This window comes from Tachyglossus aculeatus, chromosome 9 (assembly GCF_015852505.1).
Source record: "Tachyglossus aculeatus isolate mTacAcu1 chromosome 9, mTacAcu1.pri, whole genome shotgun sequence".
Lineage (NCBI taxonomy): Eukaryota > Metazoa > Chordata > Mammalia > Monotremata > Tachyglossidae > Tachyglossus > Tachyglossus aculeatus.
In genome coordinates this window covers 59675111-59701222 of record NC_052074.1, presented here as the reverse complement: position 1 = coordinate 59701222, position 26112 = coordinate 59675111, and the positions used below count along the sequence as shown (strand labels likewise).

The 26112-nt window shown below is 47.0% G+C and overlaps 1 protein-coding gene across 1 annotated transcript in view; it reads left to right on the top strand.

The window, feature by feature from the left end:
• Positions 1-26112, top strand: part of TTN (titin) — a 326517-nt gene that overhangs the window by 14365 nt on the left and 286040 nt on the right. Inside the window, exons 7-16 of the mRNA XM_038751738.1 lie at positions 26-178; positions 2262-2399; positions 18887-19024; positions 19836-19973; positions 20407-20541; positions 23207-23500; positions 23610-23735; positions 24246-24446; positions 24483-24566; positions 24944-25009. Of these exons, the coding sequence (XP_038607666.1) occupies positions 26-178; positions 2262-2399; positions 18887-19024; positions 19836-19973; positions 20407-20541; positions 23207-23500; positions 23610-23735; positions 24246-24446; positions 24483-24566; positions 24944-25009 (1473 nt within the window). The remainder of the gene's footprint in view (positions 1-25; positions 179-2261; positions 2400-18886; positions 19025-19835; positions 19974-20406; positions 20542-23206; positions 23501-23609; positions 23736-24245; positions 24447-24482; positions 24567-24943; positions 25010-26112) is intronic.

Genomic DNA, 26112 nt, shown 5'->3' with positions numbered 1-26112 from the left:
GATGTCTTTGGTATTTCCAATTTAGGTCATACAAGACAGTGACAAATCAGCAGCTGTTGCGACTGTAGTTGCTGCCGTTGATCTGGCAAGAGTGCGAGAACCAGTTACAAGTGCTGTAGAGGAGACTGCAACAAGGACAACTAGAACTGCAGTGCACATTCAACCTGGTCAAGAACAGGTAGCTATGAAAGAGGGCCAACACAATTCATTCATTCAATCAAGTTCTCCACCTCAGCATGGAGCCAGATCATTTTCCCCAAGTTAATGATGGGGTCCCGTGGGAAGAGAATGGGAGCCAGGAGATTGGCATTATAACTCTTCCATAGTCACTTCTGTGCGACATTGGGCAAGTCAATTAACCTCTTTGAATGCAAGTCCGCGGGATCTGTAAAATGGAACGAATAATTCCTCTCCCTAACTCATAAGGATGTTGACAGGATATGGCATGAATGATATGAATGTGCTTTGGGAAAACAAGAGCACTATTCCAAGTCAAAGCATTAATCTTAATGGAGGTATTATTATCATGCCCTTCCCAGTTCATTAAAGAATCATCTGGAACAGGGTTTCTCAAATCCTGGGTGCCCAAGCACTCAGGAGCTGCAGGAGAATGGTAGGATTGATTGTTTCATTACTGGTATAAACTGTATGGTTTGGTAACTTATGTAGGCAGAGCATTCTCTTGGTCACTTTGGGAACAAAAAAAATTAATTAAACCTGTGGTCTCTGCCTTCAAAGCACTTGCAGTCTAATAAAAACAGTTGAGATATTTGTATTTGCTTGCTATGTGCCAAGCATCGTACTAAGCCACGGGGTAGATCCAATGCAATCAGATCAGAAATGGCCCCTGTCCCATATGGGGCTTACAGTCTGTTAGTGGCATCAGAATTCATAAACTGATTAATAAATTGTGAATAGATTGTAAGCTCATAGAAGGTTGGGCTGCGTCTTTTACTTCTTTCGTAACCCCCGGGCCTGCAGGTATGGCAGTTTGCATGCAGTAGCTTCTCCACAGATGCTTCTGATGAGGATGATGACTATAAATTATTTTTATTAAAAAATAATATGGAATGTGAGTTTTCTTTCCAATACAAAATTAAAATGTTATATTTGAAGGTCCAGCAAAAATGTAAAAGTCAGAGGGGAATCACTGAGCCGCTGACGTGTGAGAGCCAGATTGGAATAGAGTTTTCTCCCCCTCTAGACTGTGGGCAGGGAACGTGTCTGCTAACTCTGTTATACTGTTCTCCCTCAAACGCTCAGTACAATGCTCTATACCTAGTAAGTGCTCAGTGATTGATGTCTGCCCAATGTTCCCTACAGCAAGGCTAATCTGGGCAGGGACAGTGAGCCTTGTTGGACAAGGCACTTAGAGTGGGGTGGTCAACTCAGGCCATGAAGTGTGAGGAAGAGAGCAGCCAAGTTACAGGAACTCTAGCAAGAAATAACATCCTTCTCCCAAGGTCCTCTCATGGCAGATCGACTTATATCCCAGAACTTTCCCAGGTCCTTTTCCTGTTCAGTGAAGGGGACATTAAAGAGAACTGGAATCAAATCTCAAATTATTCTTACAATCGTGAGGCTAAGAGCTTCTCAAACTTAAAATGAAAGCTTTAACTACTGCAGATTGTCACTCAATTTCCTCTTTCTCTCTAAACCTACAAAGGACAGTCTGTGTATGCACAGCACAGTCAGGACCATGGCTGTCTCATTTTCCTCTTAAGCCTTCCATGCCCCCATCAGTGAATTTCACTTTCAGTCAAAACTTCTTTGAGCATGAATGACAGTTTGATATAGTTAGATCCATAAATGGAAGGGCGACAAATACCATTAATATTATTATTTTAATGAATACACTCACACACACACACACATATATGTATATATATTTATATATATATACATCCTCATGGTATTTGTTATGTGCTTACTATGATCCAAGCACCATACTAAGTACTGGGGTAGATACAAGATCATCAGGTCAGATTCAGTCTCTGTGACACTTGGGGCTCAGAATCTAAGTAAGAGAAAGAACAGGTATTGAATCCCCATTTTACAGGTAATGAAACCGAGGCATAAAGTGACTTTCCCAATGTCACATAGCAGGAATGCGGTAGACCCAGGATTAGAACCCAGATTCTCTGGTTTTCAGACCCAGGCTCTTTCCACTAGGCCACACCACTTCCATATTTTATGTTTGCTCTTCCATGTAAACAACTCTCACTTAATATTTTAATATTTATTTTCTCTCTGCAAATCAGACCAGAAAGGAAGCGGAGAAGACTGCCATGACAAAGGTGACAGTTGCCGCAGATAAAACCAAGGAACAAGAACTAATATTAAGAACAAGAGAAGAATTCGCTTCCAAACAAGAGCAAATACATATTACTCACGAAAAGGTGAGAATGGCAGTTTTCAGATGCTGCAAAGTCCAAGAATTTGGGGACACTGCAGACATTGTTGACAAATCAATCATGTAGTTAATAATAACAATAATAATGATAATGGTATTTGTTCCTATATATGTGCCAGGTAGCACTGGGGTAGGTAAAAGCAAATTGGGTTGGACACAGTCCATGCCCCTCATGGGGCTCACAGTCTTAATCCTCATTTTACCAGGTACAGGAGAAGTAAAATGACTTGCCCAAGGTTGCTCAGCAGATAGACGTATACTCTATCCACCAGGCCAGGCTGCTTCCTAGATGCCCTACTGCAAAGTATTCATTGGAGATAACAATAGGGAACATTATCCATTCTCCTATATCAAGGGGATTACACTTTTTGCTGACCCCTATGTGCAGTTTGATATGACCTGCTAGCATGTATGCTATCATTTCTTCCAACACCACATTACGCCCTGGCCATATGAAGCATATTATTGAAAGATCACTCATTTTCTAACATTCTAATCAAAATGCATATGCCATCTGATTGCCTTTTATCATTTTGAGGACTTCCCTGATTAAGTCCTTCGTTTCCTCTTCTCCCACTGCCTTCTGCATTGCCCTGACTTGCTCTCTTTGTTAATAATAATAATAATAATAATAATAATAAATAATAATAATAATATTGCTATCTGTTAAGTGCTTACTATGTGCCAAGCACTGTTCTAAGCGCTGGGGGAGATACAAGGCAATCAGGTTGTCTCTTGTGGGGCTCACAGTCTTCATCCCTGTTTTACAAATCAGGTAACTGAGGCCCAGGGAAGTGAAGTGACATGCCCAAGGTCACACAGCTAACAAGTGGCAGAGTCGAGATTAGAACCCATGACCTCTGACTCCCAAGCCTGGGCTTTTTCCACTGAGCCACACTGCTTCTCGCTGCTTTGTTCTTCCCCCCCTCCCAGCCCCACAGAACTTAAGTACATATCTCCTATTTTTTTATATTAATGTCTGCCTCCCCCCATCTAGACTGTAAAATCCTTGTGGGAAGAAAACGTGTCTGTTTATTGTTGTATTGAACTTTTCGTGTGCTTAGTACAGTGCTCTGCACACAGTATTGAGCACACAGTAAGTGTTCATTAAAACAATTGAGTGAATTATCATTATCAATCGTATTTATTGAGCGCTTACTGTGTGCACAACACTGTACTAAGCGTATGGGAAGTACAAGTTGGCAACATATAGAGACAGTCCCTACCCAACAGTGGGCTCACAGTCTAAAAGGGGAAATGGCAGCAAACCTTGTGACTCCCAGGCCCGTGCCCTAACTCCATGCAGCAGACAAATGGCAGCAAACCTTGTGACTCCCAGGCCCGTGCGTGCCCTAACCCCATGCAGCAGAGAAATGGCATCATTATCAATCGTATTTATTGAGCGCTTACTGTGTGCAGAACACTGTACTAAGCGCTTGGGAAGTACAAGTTGGCAACATATAGAGACAGTCCCTACCCAACAGTGGGCTCACAGTCTAAAAGGGAAAATGGCAGCAAACCTTGTGACTCCCAGGCCCGTGCCCTAACCCCATGCAGCAGACAAACGGCATCATTATCAATTGTATTTATTGAGTGCTTACTGTGTGCAGAGCACTGTACTAAGCGCTTGGGAAGTACAAGTTGGCAACATATAGAGACAGTCCCTACCCAAAAGTGGGCTCACAGTCTAAAAGGGGAAATGGCAGCAAACCTTGTGACTCCCAGGCCCGTGCTCTAACCCTATGCAGCAGACAAAGGGCAGCAAACCTTGTGACTCCCAGGCCCCTGCCATAACCCTATGCAGCAGACAAAGGGCAGCAAACCTTGTGACTCCCAGGCCCCTGCCCTAACCCTATGCAGCAGACAAATGGCAGCAAACCTTGTGACTCCCAGGCCCGTGCCCTAACCCCATGCTGCAGACAAATGGCATCATTATCAATCGTATTTATTGAGCGCTTACTGTGTGCAGAACACTGTACTAAGCACTTGGGAAGTACAAGTTGGCAACATATAGAGACAGTCCCTACCCAACAGTGGGCTCACAGTCTAAAAGGGGAAATGGCAGCAAACCTTGTGACTCCCAGGCCCGTGCCCTAACCCCATGCAGCAGACAAATGGTAGCAAACCTTGTGACTCCCAGGCCCGTGCGTGCCCTAACCCCATGCAGCAGACAAATGGCATCATTATCAATCGTATTTATTGAGCGCTTACTGTGTGCAGAACACTGTACTAAGCGCTTGGGAAGTACAAGTTGGCAACATATAGAGACAGTTCCTACCCAACAGTGGGCTCACAGTCTAAAAGGGGAAATGGCAGCAAACCTTGTGACTCCCAGGCCTGTGCCCTAACCCCATGCAGCAGACAAATGGCAGCAAACCTTGTGACTCCCAGGCCTGTGCCCTAACCCCATGCAGCAGACAAATGGCATCATTATCAATCGTATTTATTGAGCGCTTACTGTGTGCAGAGCACTGTACTAAGCGCTTGGGAAGTACAAGTTGGCAACATATAGAGACAGTCCCTACCCAACAGTGGGCTCACAGTCTAAAAGGGGAAATGGCAGCAAACCTTGTGACTCCCAGGCCCGTGCCCTAACCCCATGCAGCAGACAAATGGCATCATTATCAATCGTATTTATTGAGCACTTACTTTGTGCAGAACACTGTACTAAGCGCTTGGGAAGTACAAGTTGGCAACATATAGAGACAGTCCCTACCCAACAGTGGGCTCACAGTCTAAAAGGGGAAATGGCAGCAAACCTTGTGACTCAAGGCCCGTGCCCTAACCCTATGCAGCAGACAAATGGCAGCAAACCTTGTGACTACCAGGCCCGTGTGTGCCCTAACCCCATGCAGCAGACAAATGGCATCATTATCAATCGTATTTATTGAGCGCTTACTGTGTGCAGAACACTGTACTAAGCGCTTGGGAAGTACAAGTTGGCAACATATAGAGACAGTCCCTACCCAACAGTGGGCTCACAGTCTAAAAGGGGAAATGGCAGCAAACCTTGTGACTCCCAAGGCCGTGCCCTAACCCTATGCAGCAGACAAATGGTAGCAAACCTTGTGACTCCCAGGCCCGTGCGTGCCCTAACCCCATGCAGCAGACAAACGGCATCATTATCAATCGTATTTATTGAGCGCTCACTGTGTGCAGAGCACTGTACTAAGCGCTTGGGAAGTACAAGTTGGCAACATATAGAGACAGTCCCTACCCAACAGTGGGCTCCCAGTCTAAAAGGGGAAATGGCAGCAAACCTTGTGACTCCCAGGCCCGTGCCCTAACCCTATGCAGCAGACAAATGGCAGCAAACCTTGTGACTCCCAGGCCGGTGCCCTAACCCCAGGCAGCAGACAAATGGCATCATTATCAATCGTATTTATTGAGCACTTACTGTGTGCAGAACACTGTACTAAGCGCTTGGGAAGTACAAGTGGGCAACATATAGAGACAGTCCCTACCCGACAGTGGGCTCACAGTCTAAAAGGGGAAATGGCAGCAAACCTTGTGACTCCCAGGCCCGTGCCCTAACCCTATGCAGCAGACAAAGGGCAGCAAACCTTGTGACTCCTAGGCCCGTGCCCTAACCCCATGCAGCAGACAAATGGCATCATTATTAATTGTATTTATTGAGCGCTTACTGTGTGCAGAGCACTGTACTAAGCGCTTGGGAAGTACAAGTTGGCAACATATAGAGACAGTCCCTACCCAACAGTGGGCTCACAGTCTAAAAGGGGAAATGGCAGCAAACCTTGTGACTCCCAGGCCCGTGCCCTAACCGTATGCAGCAGACAAAGGGCAGCAAACCTTGTGACTCCCAGGCCCCTGCCCTAACCCTATGCAGCAGACAAATGGCAGCAAACCTTGTGACTCCCAGGCCCCTGCCCTAACCCTATGCAGCAGACAAATGGCAGCAAACCTTGTGACTCCCAGGCCTCTGCCCTAACCCCATGCAGCAGACAAATGGCATCATTATCAATCGTATTTATTGAGTGCTTACTGTGTGCAGAGCACTGTACTAAGCGCTTGGGAAGTACAAGTTGGCAACATATAGAGACAGTCCCTACCCAACAGTGGGCTCACAGTCTCAAAGGGGAAATGGCAGCAAACCTTGTGACTCCCAGGCCCGTGCCCTAACCCCATGCAGCAGACAAATGGTAGCAAACCTTGTGACTCCCAGGCCCGTGCGTGCCCTAACCCCATGCAGCAGACAAATGGCACCATTATCAATCGTATTTATTGAGCGCTTACTGTGTGCAGAGCACTGTAGTAAGCGCTTGGGAAGTGCAATTTGGCAACATATAGAGACAGTCCCTACCCAACAGTGGGCTCCCAGTCTAAAAGGGGAAATGGCAGCAAACCTTGTGACTCCCAGGCCCGTGCCCTAACCCTATGCAGCAGACAAATGGCAGCAAACCTTGTGACTCCCAGGCCGGTGCCCTAACCCCATGCAGCAGACAAATGGCATCATTATCAATCGTATTTATTGAGCACTTACTGTGTGCAGAACACTGTACTAAGCGCTTGGGAACTACAAGTGGGCAACATATAGAGACAGTCCCTACCCAACAGTGGGCTCACAGTCTAAAAGGGGAAATGGCAGCAAACCTTGTGACTCCCAGGCCCGTGCCCTAACCCCATGTAGCAGACAAATGGCATCATTATCAATCGTATTTATTGAGCGCTCACTGTGTGCAGAGCACTGTACTAAGCGCTTGGGAAGTACAAGTTGGCAACATATAGAGACAGTCCCTACCCAACAGTGGGCTCCCAGTCTAAAAGGGGAAATGGCAGCAAACCTTGTGACTCCCAGGCCCGTGCCCTAACCCTATGCAGCAGACAAAGGGCAGCAAACCTTGTGACTCCCAGGCCCCTGCCCTAACCCTATGCAGCAGACAAAGGGCAGCAAACCTTGTGACTCCCAGGCCCCTGCCCTAACCCTATGCAGCAGACAAAGGGCAGCAAACTTTGTTACTCCCAGGCCCCTGCCCTAACGCTATGCAGCAGACAAATGGCAGCAAACCTTGTGACTCCCAGGCCTCTGCCCTAACCCCATGCAGCAGACAAATGGCATCATTATCAATCGTATTTATTGAGCGCTCACGGTGTGCAGAGCACTGTACTAAGCGCTTGGGAAGTACAAGTTGGCAACATATAGAGACAGTCCCTACCCAACAGTGGGCTCACAGTCTAAAAGGGGAAATGGCAGCAAACCTTGTGACTCCCAGGCCCGTGCCCTAACCCTATGCAGCAGACAAAGGGCAGCAAACCTTGTGACTCCCAGGCCCCTGCCCTAACCCTATGCAGCAGACAAAGGGCAGCAAACCTTGTGACTCCCAGGCCCCTGCCCTAAACCTATGCAGCAGACAAATGGCAGCAAACTTTGTGACTCCCAGGCCCCTGCCCTAACCCTATGCAGCAGACAAATGGCAGCAAACCTTGTGACTCCCAGGCCTCTGCCCTAACCCCATGCAGCAGACAAATGGCATCATTATCAATCGTATTTATTGAGAGCTCACTGTGTGCAGAGCACTGTACTAAGCGCTTGGGAAGTACAAGTTGGCAACATATAGAGACAGTCCCTACCCAACAGTGGGCTCACAGTCTAAAAGGGGAAATGGCAGCAAACCTTGTGACTCCCAGGCCCGTGCCCTAACCCTATGCAGCAGACAAAGGGCAGCAAACCTTGTGACTCCCAGGCCCCTGCCCTAACCCTATGCAGCAGACAAATGGCAGCAAACCTTGTGACTCCCAGCCTCTGCCCTACCCCCATGCAGCAGACAAATGGCATCATTATCAATCGTATTTATTGAGCGCTTACTGTGTGCAGAGCACTGTACTAAGCACTTTGGAAGTACAAGTTGGCAACATATAGAGACAGTCCCTACCCAACAGTGGGCTCCCAGTCTAAAAGGGGAAATGGCAGCAAACCTTGTGACTCCCAGGCCCGTGCCCTAACCGTATGCAGCAGACAAAGGGCAGCAAACCTTGTGACTCCCAGGCCCCTGCCCTAACCCTATGCAGCAGACAAATGGCAGCAAACCTTGTGACTCCCAGGCCCCTGCCCTAACCCTATGCAGCAGACAAATGGCAGCAAACCTTGTGACTCCCAGGCCTCTGCCCTAACCCCATGCAGCAGACAAATGGCATCATTATCAATCGTATTTATTGAGTGCTTACTGTGTGCAGAGCACTGTACTAAGCGCTTGGGAAGTACAAGTTGGCAACATATAGAGACAGTCCCTACCCAACAGTGGGCTCACAGTCTCAAAGGGGAAATGGCAGCAAACCTTGTGACTCCCAGGCCCGTGCCCTAACCCCATGCAGCAGACAAATGGTAGCAAACCTTGTGACTCCCAGGCCCGTGCGTGCCCTAACCCCATGCAGCAGACAAATGGCACCATTATCAATCGTATTTATTGAGCGCTTACTGTGTGCAGAGCACTGTACTAAGCGCTTGGGAAGTGCAAGTTGGCAACATATAGAGACAGTCCCTACCCAACAGTGGGCTCCCAGTCTAAAAGGGGAAATGGCAGCAAACCTTGTGACTCCCAGGCCCGTGCCCTAACCCTATGCAGCAGACAAAGGGCAGCAAACCTTGTGACTCCCAGGCCCCTGCCCTAACCCTATGCAGCAGACAAAGGGCAGCAAACCTTGTGACTCCCAGGCCCCTGCCCTAAACCTATGCAGCAGACAAAGGGCAGCAAACTTTGTTACTCCCAGACCCCTGCCCTAACCCTATGCAGCAGACAAATGGCAGCAAACCTTGTGACTCCCAGGCCTCTGCCCTAACCCCATGCAGCAGACAAATGGCATCATTATCAATCGTATTTATTGAGCGCTCACTGTGTGCAGAGCACTGTACTAAGCACTTTGGAAGTACAAGTTGGCAACATATAGAGACAGTCCCTACCCAACAGTGGGCTCACAGTCTAAAAGGGGAAATGGCAGCAAACCTTGTGACTCCCAGGCCCGTGCCCTAACCCTATGCAGCAGACAAAGGGCAGCAAACCTTGTGACTCCTAGGCCCGTGCCCTAACCCCATGCAGCAGACAAATGGCATCATTATTAATTGTATTTATTGAGCGCTTACTGTGTGCAGAGCACTGTACTAAGCGCTTGGGAAGTACAAGTTGGCAACATATAGAGACAGTCCCTACCCAACAGTGGGCTCCCAGTCTAAAAGGGGAAATGGCAGCAAACCTTGTGACTCCCAGGCCCGTGCCCTAACCGTATGCAGCAGACAAAGGGCAGCAAACCTTGTGACTCCCAGGCCCCTGCCCTAACCCTATGCAGCAGACAAATGGCAGCAAACCTTGTGACTCCCAGGCCCCTGCCCTAACCCTATGCAGCAGACAAATGGCAGCAAACCTTGTGACTCCCAGGCCTCTGCCCTAACCCCATGCAGCAGACAAATGGCATCATTATCAATCGTATTTATTGAGTGCTTACTGTGTGCAGAGCACTGTACTAAGCGCTTGGGAAGTACAAGTTGGCAACATATAGAGACAGTCCCTACCCAACAGTGGGCTCACAGTCTCAAAGGGGAAATGGCAGCAAACCTTGTGACTCCCAGGCCCGTGCCCTAACCCCATGCAGCAGACAAATGGTAGCAAACCTTGTGACTCCCAGGCCCGTGCGTGCCCTAACCCCATGCAGCAGACAAATGGCACCATTATCAATCGTATTTATTGAGCGCTCACTGTGTGCAGAGCACTGTACTAAGCGCTTGGGAAGTACAAGTTGGCAACATATAGAGACAGTCCCTACCCAACAGTGGGCTCCCAGTCTAAATGGGGAAATGGCAGCAAACCTTGTGACTCCCAGGCCCGTGCCCGAACCCTATGCAGCAGACAAAGGGCAGCAAACCTTGTGACTCCCAGGCCCCTGCCCTAACCCTATGCAGCAGACAAATGGCAGCAAACCTTGTGACTCCCAGGCCTCTGCCCTAACCCCATGCAGCAGACAAATGGCATCATTATCAATCGTATTTATTGAGTGCTTACTGTGTGCAGAGCACTGTACTAAGCGCTTGGGAAGTACAAGTTGGCAACATATAGAGACAGTCCCTACCCAACAGTGGGCTCACAGTCTAAAAGGGGAAATGGCAGCAAACCTTGTGACTCCCAGGCCCGTGCCCTAACCCCATGTAGCAGACAAATGGCATCATTATCAATCGTATTTATTGAGCGCTCACTGTGTGCAGAGCACTGTACTAAGCGCTTGGGAAGTACAAGTTGGCAACATATAGAGACAGTCCCTACCCAACAGTGGGCTCCCAGTCTAAAAGGGGAAATGGCAGCAAACCTTGTGACTCCCAGGCCCGTGCCCTAACCCTATGCAGCAGACAAAGGGCAGCAAACCTTGTGACTCCCAGGCCCCTGCCCTAACCCTATGCAGCAGACAAAGGGCAGCAAACCTTGTGACTCCCAGGCCCCTGCCCTAACCCTATGCAGCAGACAAATGGCAGCAAACCGTGTGACTCCCAGGCCTTTGCCCTAACCCCATGCAGCAGACAAATGGCATCATTATCAATCATATTTATTGAGCGCTCACTGTGTGCAGAGCACTGTACTAAGCGCTTGGGAAGTACAAGTTGGCAACATATAGAGACAGTCCCTACCCAACAGTGGGCTCCCAGTCTAAAAGGGGAAATGGCAGCAAACCTTGTGACTCCCAGGCCCGTGCCCTAACCCTATGCAGCAGACAAAGGGCAGCAAACCTTGTGACTCCCAGGCCCGTGCCCTAACCCTATGCAGCAGACAAAGGGCAGCAAACCTTGTGACTCCCAGGCCCCTGCCCTAACCCTATGCAGCAGACAAAGGGCAGCAAACCTTGTGACTCCCAGGCCCCTGCCCTAAACCTATGCAGCAGACAAATGGCAGCAAACTTTGTGACTCCCAGGCCCCTGCCCTAACCCTATGCAGCAGACAAATGGCAGCAAACCTTGTGACTCCCAGGCCTCTGCCCTAACCCCATGCAGCAGACAAATGGCATCATTATCAATCGTATTTATTGAGAGCTCACTGTGTGCAGAGCACTGTACTAAGCGCTTGGGAAGTACAAGTTGGCAACATATAGAGACAGTCCCTACCCAACAGTGGGCTCACAGTCTAAAAGGGGAAATGGCAGCAAACCTTGTGACTCCCAGGCCCGTGCCCTAACCCTATGCAGCAGACAAAGGGCAGCAAACCTTGTGACTCCCAGGCCCCTGCCCTAACCCTATGCAGCAGACAAATGGCAGCAAACCTTGTGACTCCCAGCCTCTGCCCTACCCCCATGCAGCAGACAAATGGCATCATTATCAATCGTATTTATTGAGCGCTTACTGTGTGCAGAGCACTGTACTAAGCACTTTGGAAGTACAAGTTGGCAACATATAGAGACAGTCCCTACCCAACAGTGGGCTCCCAGTCTAAAAGGGGAAATGGCAGCAAACCTTGTGACTCCCAGGCCCGTGCCCTAACCGTATGCAGCAGACAAAGGGCAGCAAACCTTGTGACTCCCAGGCCCCTGCCCTAACCCTATGCAGCAGACAAATGGCAGCAAACCTTGTGACTCCCAGGCCCCTGCCCTAACCCTATGCAGCAGACAAATGGCAGCAAACCTTGTGACTCCCAGGCCTCTGCCCTAACCCCATGCAGCAGACAAATGGCATCATTATCAATCGTATTTATTGAGTGCTTACTGTGTGCAGAGCACTGTACTAAGCGCTTGGGAAGTACAAGTTGGCAACATATAGAGACAGTCCCTACCCAACAGTGGGCTCACAGTCTCAAAGGGGAAATGGCAGCAAACCTTGTGACTCCCAGGCCCGTGCCCTAACCCCATGCAGCAGACAAATGGTAGCAAACCTTGTGACTCCCAGGCCCGTGCGTGCCCTAACCCCATGCAGCAGACAAATGGCACCATTATCAATCGTATTTATTGAGCGCTCACTGTGTGCAGAGCACTGTACTAAGCGCTTGGGAAGTACAAGTTGGCAACATATAGAGACAGTCCCTACCCAACAGTGGGCTCCCAGTCTAAATGGGGAAATGGCAGCAAACCTTGTGACTCCCAGGCCCGTGCCCGAACCCTATGCAGCAGACAAAGGGCAGCAAACCTTGTGACTCCCAGGCCCCTGCCCTAACCCTATGCAGCAGACAAATGGCAGCAAACCTTGTGACTCCCAGGCCTCTGCCCTAACCCCATGCAGCAGACAAATGGCATCATTATCAATCGTATTTATTGAGTGCTTACTGTGTGCAGAGCACTGTACTAAGCGCTTGGGAAGTACAAGTTGGCAACATATAGAGACAGTCCCTACCCAACAGTGGGCTCACAGTCTAAAAGGGGAAATGGCAGCAAACCTTGTGACTCCCAGGCCCGTGCCCTAACCCCATGTAGCAGACAAATGGCATCATTATCAATCGTATTTATTGAGCGCTCACTGTGTGCAGAGCACTGTACTAAGCGCTTGGGAAGTACAAGTTGGCAACATATAGAGACAGTCCCTACCCAACAGTGGGCTCCCAGTCTAAAAGGGGAAATGGCAGCAAACCTTGTGACTCCCAGGCCCGTGCCCTAACCCTATGCAGCAGACAAAGGGCAGCAAACCTTGTGACTCCCAGGCCCCTGCCCTAACCCTATGCAGCAGACAAAGGGCAGCAAACCTTGTGACTCCCAGGCCCCTGCCCTAACCCTATGCAGCAGACAAATGGCAGCAAACCGTGTGACTCCCAGGCCTTTGCCCTAACCCCATGCAGCAGACAAATGGCATCATTATCAATCATATTTATTGAGCGCTCACTGTGTGCAGAGCACTGTACTAAGCGCTTGGGAAGTACAAGTTGGCAACATATAGAGACAGTCCCTACCCAACAGTGGGCTCCCAGTCTAAAAGGGGAAATGGCAGCAAACCTTGTGACTCCCAGGCCCGTGCCCTAACCCTATGCAGCAGACAAAGGGCAGCAAACCTTGTGACTCCCAGGCCCCTGCCCTAACCCTATGCAGCAGACAAAGGGCAGCAAACCTTGTGACTCCCAGGCCCCTGCCCTAAACCTATGCAGCAGACAAAGGGCAGCAAACTTTGTTACTCCCAGGCCCCTGCCCTAACCCTATGCAGCAGACAAATGGCAGCAAACCTTGTGACTCCCAGGCCTCTGCCCTAACCCCATGCAGCAGACAAATGGCATCATTATCAATCGTATTTATTGAGCGCTCACTGTGTGCAGAGCACTGTACTAAGCGCTTGGGAAGTACAAGTTGGCAACATATAGAGACAGTCCCTACCCAACAGTGGGCTCCCAGTCTAAAAGGGGAAATGGCAGCAAACCTTGTGACTCCCAGGCCCGTGCCCTAACCCTATGCAGCAGACAAAGGGCAGCAAACCTTGTGACTCCCAGGCCCCTGCCCTAACCCTATGCAGCAGACAAAGGGCAGCAAACCTTGTGACTCCCAGGCCCCTGCCCTAAACCTATGCAGCAGACAAAGGGCAGCAAACTTTGTTACTCCCAGGCCCCTGCCCTAACCCTATGCAGCAGACAAATGGCAGCAAACCTTGTGACTCCCAGGCCTCTGCCCTAACCCCATGCAGCAGACAAATGGCATCATTATCAATCGTATTTATTGAGCACTCACTGTGTGCAGAGCACTGTACTAAGCGCTTGGGAAGTACAAGTTGGCAACATATAGAGACAGTCCCTACCCAACAGTGGGCTCACAGTCTAAAAGGGGAAATGGCAGCAAACCTTGTGACTCCCAGGCCCGTGCCCTAACCCTATGCAGCAGACAAAGGGCAGCAAACCTTGTGACTCCCAGGCCCCTGCCCTAACCCTATGCAGCAGACAAAGGGCAGCAAACCTTGTGACTCCCAGGCCCCTGCCCTAAACCTATGCAGCAGACAAATGGCAGCAAACTTTGTGACTCCCAGGCCCCTGCCCTAACCCTATGCAGCAGACAAATGGCAGCAAACCTTGTGACTCCCAGGCCTCTGCCCTAACCCCATGCAGCAGACAAATGGCATCATTATCAATCGTATTTATTGAGAGCTCACTGTGTGCAGAGCACTGTACTAAGCGCTTGGGAAGTACAAGTTGGCAACATATAGAGACAGTCCCTACCCAACAGTGGGCTCACAGTCTAAAAGGGGAAATGGCAGCAAACCTTGTGACTCCCAGGCCCCTGCCCTAACCCTATGCAGCAGACAAAGGGCAGCAAACCTTGTGACTCCCAGGCCCCTGCCCTAACCCTATGCAGCAGACAAATGGCAGCAAACCTTGTGACTCCCAGCCTCTGCCCTAACCCCATGCAGCAGACAAATGGCATCATTATCAATCGTATTTATTGAGCGCTTACTGTGTGCAGAGCACTGTACTAAGCACTTTGGAAGTACAAGTTGGCAACATATAGAGACAGTCCCTACCCAACAGTGGGCTCCCAGTCTAAAAGGGGAAATGGCAGCAAACCTTGTGACTCCCAGGCCCGTGCCCTAACCCTATGCAGCAGACAAAGGGCAGCAAACCTTGTGACTCCTAGGCCCGTGCCCTAACCCCATGCAGCAGACAAATGGCATCATTATTAATTGTATTTATTGAGCGCTTACTGTGTGCCGAGCACTGTACTAAGCGCTTGGGAAGTACAAGTTGGCAACATATAGAGACAGTCCCTACCCAACAGTGGGCTCACAGTCTAAATGGGGAAATGGCAGCAAACCTTGTGACTCCCAGGCCCGTGCCCTAACCGTATGCAGCAGACAAAGGGCAGCAAACCTTGTGACTCCCAGGCCCCTGCCCTAACCCTATGCAGCAGACAAATGGCAGCAAACCTTGTGACTCCCAGGCCCCTGCCCTAACCCTATGCAGCAGACAAATGGCAGCAAACCTTGTGACTCCCAGGCCTCTGCCCTAACCCCATGCAGCAGACAAATGGCATCATTATCAATCGTATTTATTGAGTGCTTACTGTGTGCAGAGCACTGTACTAAGCGCTTGGGAAGTACAAGTTGGCAACATATAGAGACAGTCCCTACCCAACAGTGGGCTCACAGTCTAAAAGGGGAAATGGCAGCAAACCTTGTGACTCCCAGGCCCGTGCCCTAACCCCATGCAGCAGACAAATGGTGGCAAACCTTGTGACTCCCAGGCCCGTCCGTGCCCTAACCCCATGCAGCAGACAAATGGCACCATTATCAATCGTATTTATTGAGCGCTTACTGTGTGCAGAGCACTGTACTAAGCGCTTGGGAAGTGCAAGTTGGCAACATATAGAGACAGTCCCTACCCAACAGTGGGCTCCCAGTCTAAAAGGGGAAATGGCAGCAAACCTTGTGACTCCCAGGCCCGTGCCCTAACCCTATGCAGCAGACAAATGGCAGCAAACCTTGTGACTCCCAGGCCCGTTTGTGCCCTAACCCCATGCAGCAGACAAATGGCATCATTATCAATCGTATTTATTGAGCGCTTACTGTGTGCAGAGCACTGTACTAAGCGCTTGGGAAGTACAAGTTGGCAACATATAGAGACAGTCCCTACCCAACAGTGGGCTCACAGTCTAAAAGGGGAAATGACAGCAAACCTTGTGACTCCCAGGCCCGTGCCCTAACCCTATGCAGCAGACAAAAGGCAGCAAACCTTGTGACTCCCAGGCCCCTGCCCTAACCCTATGCAGCAGACAAATGGCAGCATACCTTGTGACTCCCAGGCCCGTGCCCTAACCCCATGCAGCAGACAAATGGCATCATTATCAATCGTATTTATTGAGCGCTTACTGTGTGCAGAGCACTGTACTAAGCACTTGGGAAGTACAAGTTGGCAACATATAGAGACAGTCCCTACCCAACAGTGGGCTCCCAGTCTAAAAGGGGAAATGGCAGCAAACCTTGTGACTCCCAGGCCCATGCCCTAACCCTATGCAGCAGACAAAGGGCAGCAAACCTTGTGACTCCCAGGCCCCTGCCCTAACCCTATGCAGCAGACAAATGGCAGCAAACCTTGTGACTCCCAGGCCCGTGCCCTAACCCCATGCAGCAGAAAAATGGCATCATTATCAATCGTATTTATTGAGCGCTTACTGTGTGCAGAGCACTGTACTAAGCGCTTGGGAAGTACAAGTTGGCAACATATAGAGACAGTCCCTACCCAACAGTGGGCTCACAGTCTAAAAGGGGAAACGGCAGCAAACCTTGTGACTCCCAGGCCCGTGCCCTAACCCCATGCAGCAGACAAATGGCAGCAAACCTTGTGACTCCCAGGCCCGTGCGTGCCCTAACCCCATGCAGCAGACAAATGGCATCATTATCAATCGTATTTATTGAGCGCTTACTGTGTGCAGAACACTGTACTAAGTGCTTGGGAAGTACAAGTTGGCAACATATAGAGACAGTCCCTACCCAACAGTGGGCTCACAGTCTAAAAGGGGAAATGGCAGCAAAACTTGTGACTCCCAGGCCCGTGCCCTAACCCCATGCAGCAGACAAATGGTAGCAAACCTTGTGACTCCCAGGCCCGTGCGTGCCCTAACCCCATGCAGCAGACAAATGGCATCATTATCAATCGTATTTATTGAGCGCTTACTGTGTGCAGAGCACTGTACTAAGCACTTTGGAAGTACAAGTTGGCAACATATAGAGACAGTCCCTACCCAACAGTGGGCTCACAGTCTAAGAGGGGAAATGGCAGCAAACCTTTTGACTCCCAGGCCCGTGCCCTAACCCTATGCAGCAGACAAAGGGCAGCAAACCTTGTGACTCCTAGGCCCGTGCCCTAACCCCATGCAGCAGACAAATGGCATCATTATTAATTGTATTTATTGAGCGCTTACTGTGTGCAGAGCACTGTACTAAGCGCTTGGGAAGTACAAGTTGGCAACATATAGAGACAGTCCCTACCCAACAGTGGGCTCACAGTCTAAATGGGGAAATGGCAGCAAACCTTGTGACTCCCAGGCCCGTGCCCGAACCCTATGCAGCAGACAAAGGGCAGCAAACCTTGTGACTCCCAGGCCCCTGCCCTAACCCTATGCAGCAGACAAATGGCAGCAAACCTTGTGACTCCCAGGCCTCTGCCCTAACCCCATGCAGCAGACAAATGGCATCATTATCAATCGTATTTATTGAGTGCTTACTGTGTGCAGAGCACTGTACTAAGCGCTTGGGAAGTACAAGTTGGCAACATATAGAGACAGTCCCTACCCAACAGTGGGCTCACAGTCTAAAAGGGGAAATGGCAGCAAACCTTGTGACTCCCAGGCCCGTGCCCTAACCCCATGCAGCAGACAAATGGTAGCAAACCTTGTGACTCCTAGGCCCGTGCCCTAACCCCATGCAGCAGACAAATGGCATCATTATCAATTGTATTTATTGAGTGCTTACTGTGTGCAGAGCACTGTACTAAGCGCTTGGGAAGTACAAGTTGGCAACGTATAGAGACAGTCCCTACCCAACAGTGGGCTCACAGTCTACAAGGGGAAATGGCAGCAAACCTTGTGACTCCCAGGCCCGTGCCCTAACCCTATGCAGCAGACAAAGGGCAGCAAACCTTGTGACTCCCAGGCCCCTGCCCTAACCCTATGCAGCAGACAAATGGCAGCAAACCTTGTGACTCCCAGGCCCATGCCCTAACCCCATGCAGCAGACAAATGGCATCATTATCAATCATATTTATTGAGCGCTCACTGTGTGCAGAGCACTGTACTAAGTGCTTGGGAAGTACAAGTTGGCAACATATAGAGACAGTCCCTACCCAACAGTGAGCTCACAGTCTAAAAGGGGAAATGGCAGCAAACCTTGTGACTCCCAGGCCCGTGCCCTAATCCCATGCAGCAGACAAATGGCATCATTATCAATTGTACTTACTGAGCGCTTACTGTGTGCAGAGCACTGTACTAAGCGCTTGGGAATGAAGAATAATTGAAATGCAAGCTATGTTGTTCACCCTTTAGAATTGGGGTAGCAGAGTCACACTTTTCTAAGAACCTTTGGATCCTTTAATTCAGCATTTGTACCGCAGAAAAATAACTGACAATCTAGTTATTCATGCCTAGTAAGTCATGTTCCTAAATGCCTTTTTTTTTTTTTGCCATTTTCCCTCAACTTAGCTGTGAGTTTCAAGGCTTCAGGGCTCACACCTGCTAACAATGAGGAGGCTTGTTGATCCTAATTAAAGCCTTTCTTTCTATTTTAAATTTCAAAGTATTTCTTAACTACTGCATGCAGATCACTATACTAGGTGCTTGGGAAAGTATTTATAAAAGGCACAGTCCCTGCCTTTGAGGAGTTTATGATGCCAATCTTTTTCTAACACAAACTATGTTTACCTTTTTGAATTGGGGTAGCAGAGTCTGAATTACATTGTAAAAGCAATATTGGTTCCCTTAATTCAACATTTGTACCTCTGAAAAATAACTGATCTTCCTACTTAGTAGTATTCCTAAATGTCACTTTGGTCAAATAGAGACATTAAGTTGAATGTGTTTTGTTTTTAAAAACAGGTGAGAAAAGAAACTGAAAAAGCTTTTGTACCTAAGGTAATAATTTCAGCTGCTAAAGCCAAAGAACAAGAAAAAGTATCGAAAATTACTGAAGGAAAGGCTACAAAACAGGAACAAATGCACATAACTCATGAAACGGTAAGTCTCGTTTTGATCAGCTATTGCCAGATAAAACCAGAACTCATCCCTTCAACACCTATGAATTACCTGTGGTGTGATATTAATTAATTGATGGTGTATATTGAGTGCTTACTGTGGGCAAGACACTTTACTAAGCGCTTGGTAGAGTATTTATGAAAACAGCTCCAACAGTAATGACCATTTTAGGTCCTGTTTTCCTGCTTGGATCTAAGGCTAAAAGGGAAAGGAGAAAGGAAAGAAATATTTTTAGTGGGAAACTCTATCTTCCTTTCCTGGGCTTGTCCAGTGTGTCCTATTGTTCTGATATTTCCTCTCAACTTTCATTTGGTGGGGATGTAAGAGAAAGAGGCAGAACACATGGAACTCAAATTTTAGTTTCAATTGTATAATCAGGACAGAATAAGGAGAAAACCACTGTCCCTACATAGTTACCACTGCTCACACCAAAGCACAAGAAACCTTTCTCAGAACTAGAAAAAAAACAAGAACTAGAAAAAAAACAAGCACAACACAAAAATCTGGAGAAGAAGCTGGGTCTAGTGGAAAGAGCATGGAACTGGGTTCTAATCCTGGGTTCAAAACATATTCACTTTTGCCCATTTGTAATCTGGCTATATATTATCCAGTGTGAACATATCTGAGACTATCAAGCCATGCCATGAATTGTTTTTAAAACGCCTGGCTAGAGGAAGAAGTTTTGTCTATTTTTCCACCTCCTCATACCGCTTAACATTTCCAATTTTGGGACCCATGTTGCTCTCATTGAGATTCCCATGGAATGTAAACTGTCTTTTACTGTAACAACCAGATGACAAGAGAAACTAAGAAAACTGTGGTACCCAAGGTAATAATTGCCACACCGAAAGTCAAAGAACAAGACACAGTGTCCAGAACTAGAGAAGGATTCACGACGTCACAAGAACAAGTACACATAACTCATGAAAAGGTGAATGGAGAGAGCATAGATGTGAAATTCACCCATTTAACCTACTTCATTAGTAACACTCAAATTTGCTACAGAATATGGATTTTATTTGTTTTTTCCCCTCTATAATCTTCACTTATTAGTAACATGTTTGCAGTTCTCTTTTCATGATACTTATCCTCTCCCACATGCATGAAGTCTAGCTTGTAAAAAAAATTAACAACTTTACAAAATAAATATTACAGACTGAGGATACTCGTTTATTTGCAGTTATTAATATAATCTATATAAGCATCAAGATTTCTAAATATTTTGTTTGCAAGGATTTTAAGTGGCATTTAACCTCCCTTGCCCTCATGATGTATTTCGGCCCCCCTTCATTGACCATCGTGTTATTACATGTTTGTTTGAGACCATGTTGGAATTCAAATCTTGGTTTTACTGTATTGATTAGATGAGAAAGGAAGCTGAGAAAAAAGCTCTTGCTTCAATAGCAGTGACCACTGCAAAATCCAAAGAACAAGAATCATTTTTGAGAACCAGAGATGTGGCTACTAAACGTGAACAAATCCATGTTTCTCATGAAAAGGTGAATATGGATCTTATTGTCTAGCTGTGAAATAATTCCTTGTCACATATTTTACTTCCAAACTTCTGTGCAGGAGAAAATATTAACACAACTCACCTTAATATGTGTTTAATTGGAAATTGTCACTATCACTTCTACGGAGAGCTAAGTATTGTTAATCGATCACTTTTCCCTTGTATTCAATAATCTAGAGGTGGACTATAACTTTCTCTTCTATAAGTCCTTTAACACTTTTTTCTTTTATCAATACTGATTTATTTTTCTTTTAAATTCTACTAAACATAATTTATTTCACTTATAAAACTAGATGACAAAGGCAGCTGAGAAAATTGCTAAGCCTTCTGTAGTAACTACCACAAGAGCCAAAGAAGATACAATATCAAGAACCAGAGAAGAAATCGCCAGCAAACAAGAACAAATACGTCTAATGCATGAAAAGGTGACTGTCCCCCTTATAGATTAGAAAAATTTCTCCAGTATTTGCAGGCTCATGATAAACTGTATTTAAATGCTTACTGTACTTATTTTATACTCTTTCTGTAACTCAGAATTAGAAATTTGTCTCTAAAGCTTGTAAAATTACTCTAAACATAGATTTCCTCCCTTCAGTTTCCCCTTGGCTCCCTCACTATTGACTCACTAACATGCGCCATTCTTGGTGGGATTTTTTTTTAAATGGTATTTAAGCACTTACTCTGTGACAGACACTGAACTAAGTATGACTGGCTCTGGATTTTTGAAAGAAAGGAGATTGAAAATAAGCACTGAAGTCATTTTTTTTTAAATAAACTGGTTGCCAGGATATTTACCAGCATACGCTGCATTCATTCCAGCAGGCAAGGAAGAATTTAAAGTACCTGCTGGTGTCAACAGCTCTGGCATTTTAAAATAATTTAATGGAATTGACTTTTGTTTTGGGTTTTTTTTTGTCATGAAAAGTAGGTAAAGATGGAATATGTTTTGTTGTCTGTCTCCCCTCTTCTAGACCGTGAGCCCATTGTTGGGTAGGGATTGTCTCTATTTGTTGCCAAATTGTACTTTCCAAGTGCTTAGTACAGTGCTTTGCATACAGTAAGTGCTCAGTAAATATGATTGAATGAATATGAGAACACTTCTATGCTTTAGAAAGTAATTGCTATACCAAGTCTGATAAAATCAAGGAATAAAAGACCTGGTGAAAATAGATGCTGTGAAGGGAGAAATGGTAATGTTGTCCTGTTTCATTGTCACAGTCTAACATGAGTTAGTGGGGGGGTTAAAAGCTATGCTCATTGATTTTTAAAATCCCATATCACCTGGTTTCCCAATGGCATGAATGACAGTCACCTCAATTCCAATTCAACACAAGGGAATTTGTAATGTTTCTTCTTCTGGATTGACTGGAGACTATTTGTGATCCCCCATAGAGACAAGGAAATCAGGAATTTTGGTGGTTCTGGGATAAAAATTCCCGAGGGTGGATAATTTAGTCTTTCTCCCCTTGACCCACCTACTCCTTCCTAAGTCTGGGGCCTCTCCTTCTCCTGGCACCGCCTTGCTGGAGCCCGCCAACTTCAATTGTTTTCCACCCTTCCTCCTCTGCTGCCATCAAGGGTTGACGTTGGGCAAATGAGGCTTTGGAGTAGTTCGCATCTGAAGGATCCATGCCCAGCAAAATGGTCTCGTGAGTTTTAGTAATGGGCAATTCTAAATTCTGGAGAAAGTTACCATATATCTGTCAGTTCAGTTTAGCTCATTTTTTTAAGGACCCTTCTTTTATGCTGCTCCCCTGCTCTCATTTTTCAAATCCTTAGTACAGAGAAAAATCACACCATTTGGTCTTCCAGGACTTAAGATGGATCAACATGGGAATTTTGATTACTGATCATTCTGAAAATGAATGATGGATTTTTTTTTCCAGCGTAGAAATGCTTTGATTTCACCAGTGGTCTTCAAATTTTCCTTATGAGGGATTTCTGTTCGGAGACATCCCGGCTAAATCAATGCATAAGCCATCATTCTTGTTATCTAATATTTACAAATGTACAAACATCCCTGAGTTGTCTCATGGGATAAGAAGCTATCTGAACTCCTTTATAATGTACTCTCCCAACCACTTAGTGCAGTGCCCTACACAGAGTAAGCGCTTAATAAATGCCATTGATTGCTCAATTGAATGTGAAGGGGTCAATATTTGTAGCTGTGTATTTTTATTCTCCCTGCGTAGCCCATATCCATACAATCAATAAGTACGTGTTTTATATTGTCTTTATAGACCAGAGCTTTATCTCCTATGTAATATGCTCTGCACTAATAATAATGATGACATCTGTTTAAGCACTTACTATGTGCAAAGCACTGTTCTAAGTGCAGGGGGGATACAAGGTGATCAGGTTGTCCCACGTGGGGCTCCCAGTCTTAATCCCCATTTTACACATGAGGTAATTGAGGCTCAGAGAAGTTAAGTGACTTGCCCAAGGTCACACAGCAGATGTGGCAGAGCTGGGATTCGAACAAATGACCTCTGACTCCAAAGCCCATGATCTTTCCACTGACCCAAGCTGCTTCTCTAATACTAATACTGATCTGTGCATTCGTTCGTTAGTTGATTACCCAACCTGGGACGACTGATTTCACATGAAACTGTGACATTACCATTCATGAATTCTCCAAACTCCATCCCTAGGTTGAAGCCGGAAAAAAGGCAGAAGCTGTAGCTACTGTTGTGGCTGCAGTAGATCAAGCACGTATCAGAGAGCCCAGAGAGCCAGCCCCCATGGAAGACTCTTACGCTCAAAAAACTACTTTGGAATATGGCTACAAGGAGCATGTTGCTGCAACAAAAGTCATCGAGCATCCTCAGCGCCCAGCATCCGAACCACAAGTTGTCCCTAAAGCAGTCAAACCTGCAGTAGTCCAGGTTCCTTCTGAAACACACGTTTCTGCTGCCGAGCAAGCGAGAATGCAGATTTCCTCCCAGGTAAGACTCACTCGGGCCCCTGGTGTCCGACGATCATATCCGCTTCCGACACAAAGGCCTCTGGGATCACGAAGTGAATTGTGGATTAAAGGGTCATTGTTTAATGCAGGTCAAGAGAACATCGGACCTGCTGACCGAAAGATTGGTCCACGTGGAACATACACGTCCCCGCACGGCGAGTCCGCATTTCACAGTGTCAAAAATTTCTGTCCCTAAAACGGAACATGGCTATGAGGTAAGGGTGGAAGGTGGAAGATGAGTCAGTGAAACGGATTCTGACATCCAGCGCGGGAAATGAATAAAAGCCATTAGGTTGAGGGGCTCCATATTCGTGGCATTTTATGGTTGATAAAAGGGATGCTCTATATGTAGCATTGTGTTCTGCAGAGAATTTCTATATATAGAAACCACACCCTCCCCCAATGTCTGACCAACACCTCACCAAATTTGGGCAGGCGTGGGAGGTGTGAGGTTGTGAAGTTCCTAGTAGCCCTGCGCCAGCAGAAGTCAAGATAGCCATCTGAAGAACCATCTAGGGGGCCTCTTGAGGTCAGTCAGTTATCAGTCAATTGTATTTATTGAGTACTGCAGAGCACTGTATTAAGTGCTTGGGAGAGTGCAATATAAAAATACACAGACATGTTCCCTTCCCACAATGTGCTTACAGGCTAGAGATGAGTTTACAATCTAGAATTGAATAGCGAGATACTAAAAGGCCTCTTTCTCTCTGTAACCGCACATTCAGGCTTCCATAGCAGGCACCGCCATTGCTACTCTGCAAAAAGAACTCTCTGCCACCTCCACTTCGACTCAGAAGATTACAAAGCCCGTGAAGGCCCCTCTTGTAAAACCAGTCGACACGAGAATACGGGCAGAGCCCAGCCCGTCCCCACAGTTCCCCTTCGTCGACACAGCTGACACTTACAAGAGGCATGCCGGAATCGAGGTGAAAAAGGAACTAGAGGTGAAAAAGGAACTAGAGGTGAAAAAGGAACTCGGGGTGAGATTCTCCCGTGATTCAGTCCGAGAAGAACACTACGTGGCAAGACAGGAAAGAGAGCCCAAGGTTTGTCACCCAATTTTGTCAAATTGTGTCTAACAGCAACTGACAAGCCCCTGTTGATCTGCTGGCACACTCACTCAGCCTTCCCAGCTTAATTTATAAACTCAAAGAGCTTCTACCCTATTTCCACTGAAGTCTTGCAAGTGCTTAGTACAATGATCTGCATACAATAAGAGCTCAAGAAATGCAATTGATTGATTAGCCCTTTCAATTGAATTCTCCCTTCAGTGGCCTATTTCAGTTCTTGAAAGGTATCATGCATTAGGTCTGCAGGGCTGATGTCCAGATCTTTTCTTCGCAGCAAACAAGCCAGCTAACAATTTCCAACCTTTGACATACTTCTCATCAACAGAATAATACTTTTTTTTTCAATATTCCAGGTTACAGAAATGGCCAGAATACCCGCACCGGCGGAAGCTCCAGTTACTCCACCAACTTTAGTCTCTGTGAGTGTTGTTTTAAACTATTGGAGAAGGTGGATTTTTTTTTTAAGACGTTTTCATCTGTTGGTTCATTCTGCTGTCCCATTTTTGATATTTGCCTACTGCGGGCTCTCCTGGTTCCTCCTTAAGGTGTTCATTTGCAAACAACAGCTTTAGACCCCTGGGCTATATATAGGTTGCAAAAGGGAAGCGAATTCTGCCTAGAAAACAGCTTAAGTTGTACCTCTTGTTTGGGCTGATCTTTGTTTCAGTGGCTTAAATACCCTGATGGAAACTTATTTCCACGGTATAAATCGAGAAATTCATTCTCTGCATCTACTTTTATTCAGTCGTATTTATTGAGCACTTATTGTGTGCAGAGCACTGTACTAAGCTCTTGGAAGAATACAATACAACAATAAAAAGATACATTCTCTGCCCACATCAGAGCTTACAGCCTACAGACAAGCTTGCTCTGAAAACTGATCAGTAGTGCATCTGTAACTTCAGTGTCTTCAGCACTATTTAGGAGGGAATTTCCAAAAGCTCAGTTTTAAATTCCCAGATTTGTTTTCTTGTGGTGTAGAAATGACTATTAGGGAGTTTGATTCTCCCAGCCTTGGCTCATGAGAGGATACAAGCAGCCTACTCTACCAAGGGCAGAGGAGACCCTCCTCCCAGCTTCTTGTGGTATCAGTCAAGTCAGGGTTAATTGCTAGTGGTCTTATGTCAGAAGGGAAATGGCCTTGTAACTGATGGGGGAGGAGATAGATGGAAATTGAGCCAATAGTTTGATTGTAAGTGCCTTCTTCCACTTTACGAGGAAAGAGGCATAAGCAGCTTGGTTTAGTGAAGGTCATGGGTTCTAGTCCTGACTCTGCCACTTGTCTGCTGTGTGACCTTGGGCAAGTCACTTCATTTCTCTGTGCTGCAGTAACCTCATCTGTAAAATGGGGATTGAGACTGTGCCCCTGCATGGGGCAGGGACTGTGCCCAACCTGATTTATTTTACTTGTACATATCTATCCTATTTATTTTATTTTGTTGGTATGTTTGGTTTTGTTCTCTGTCTCCCCCTTTTAGACTGTGAGCCCACTGTTGGGTAGGGACTGTCTCTATGTATTGCC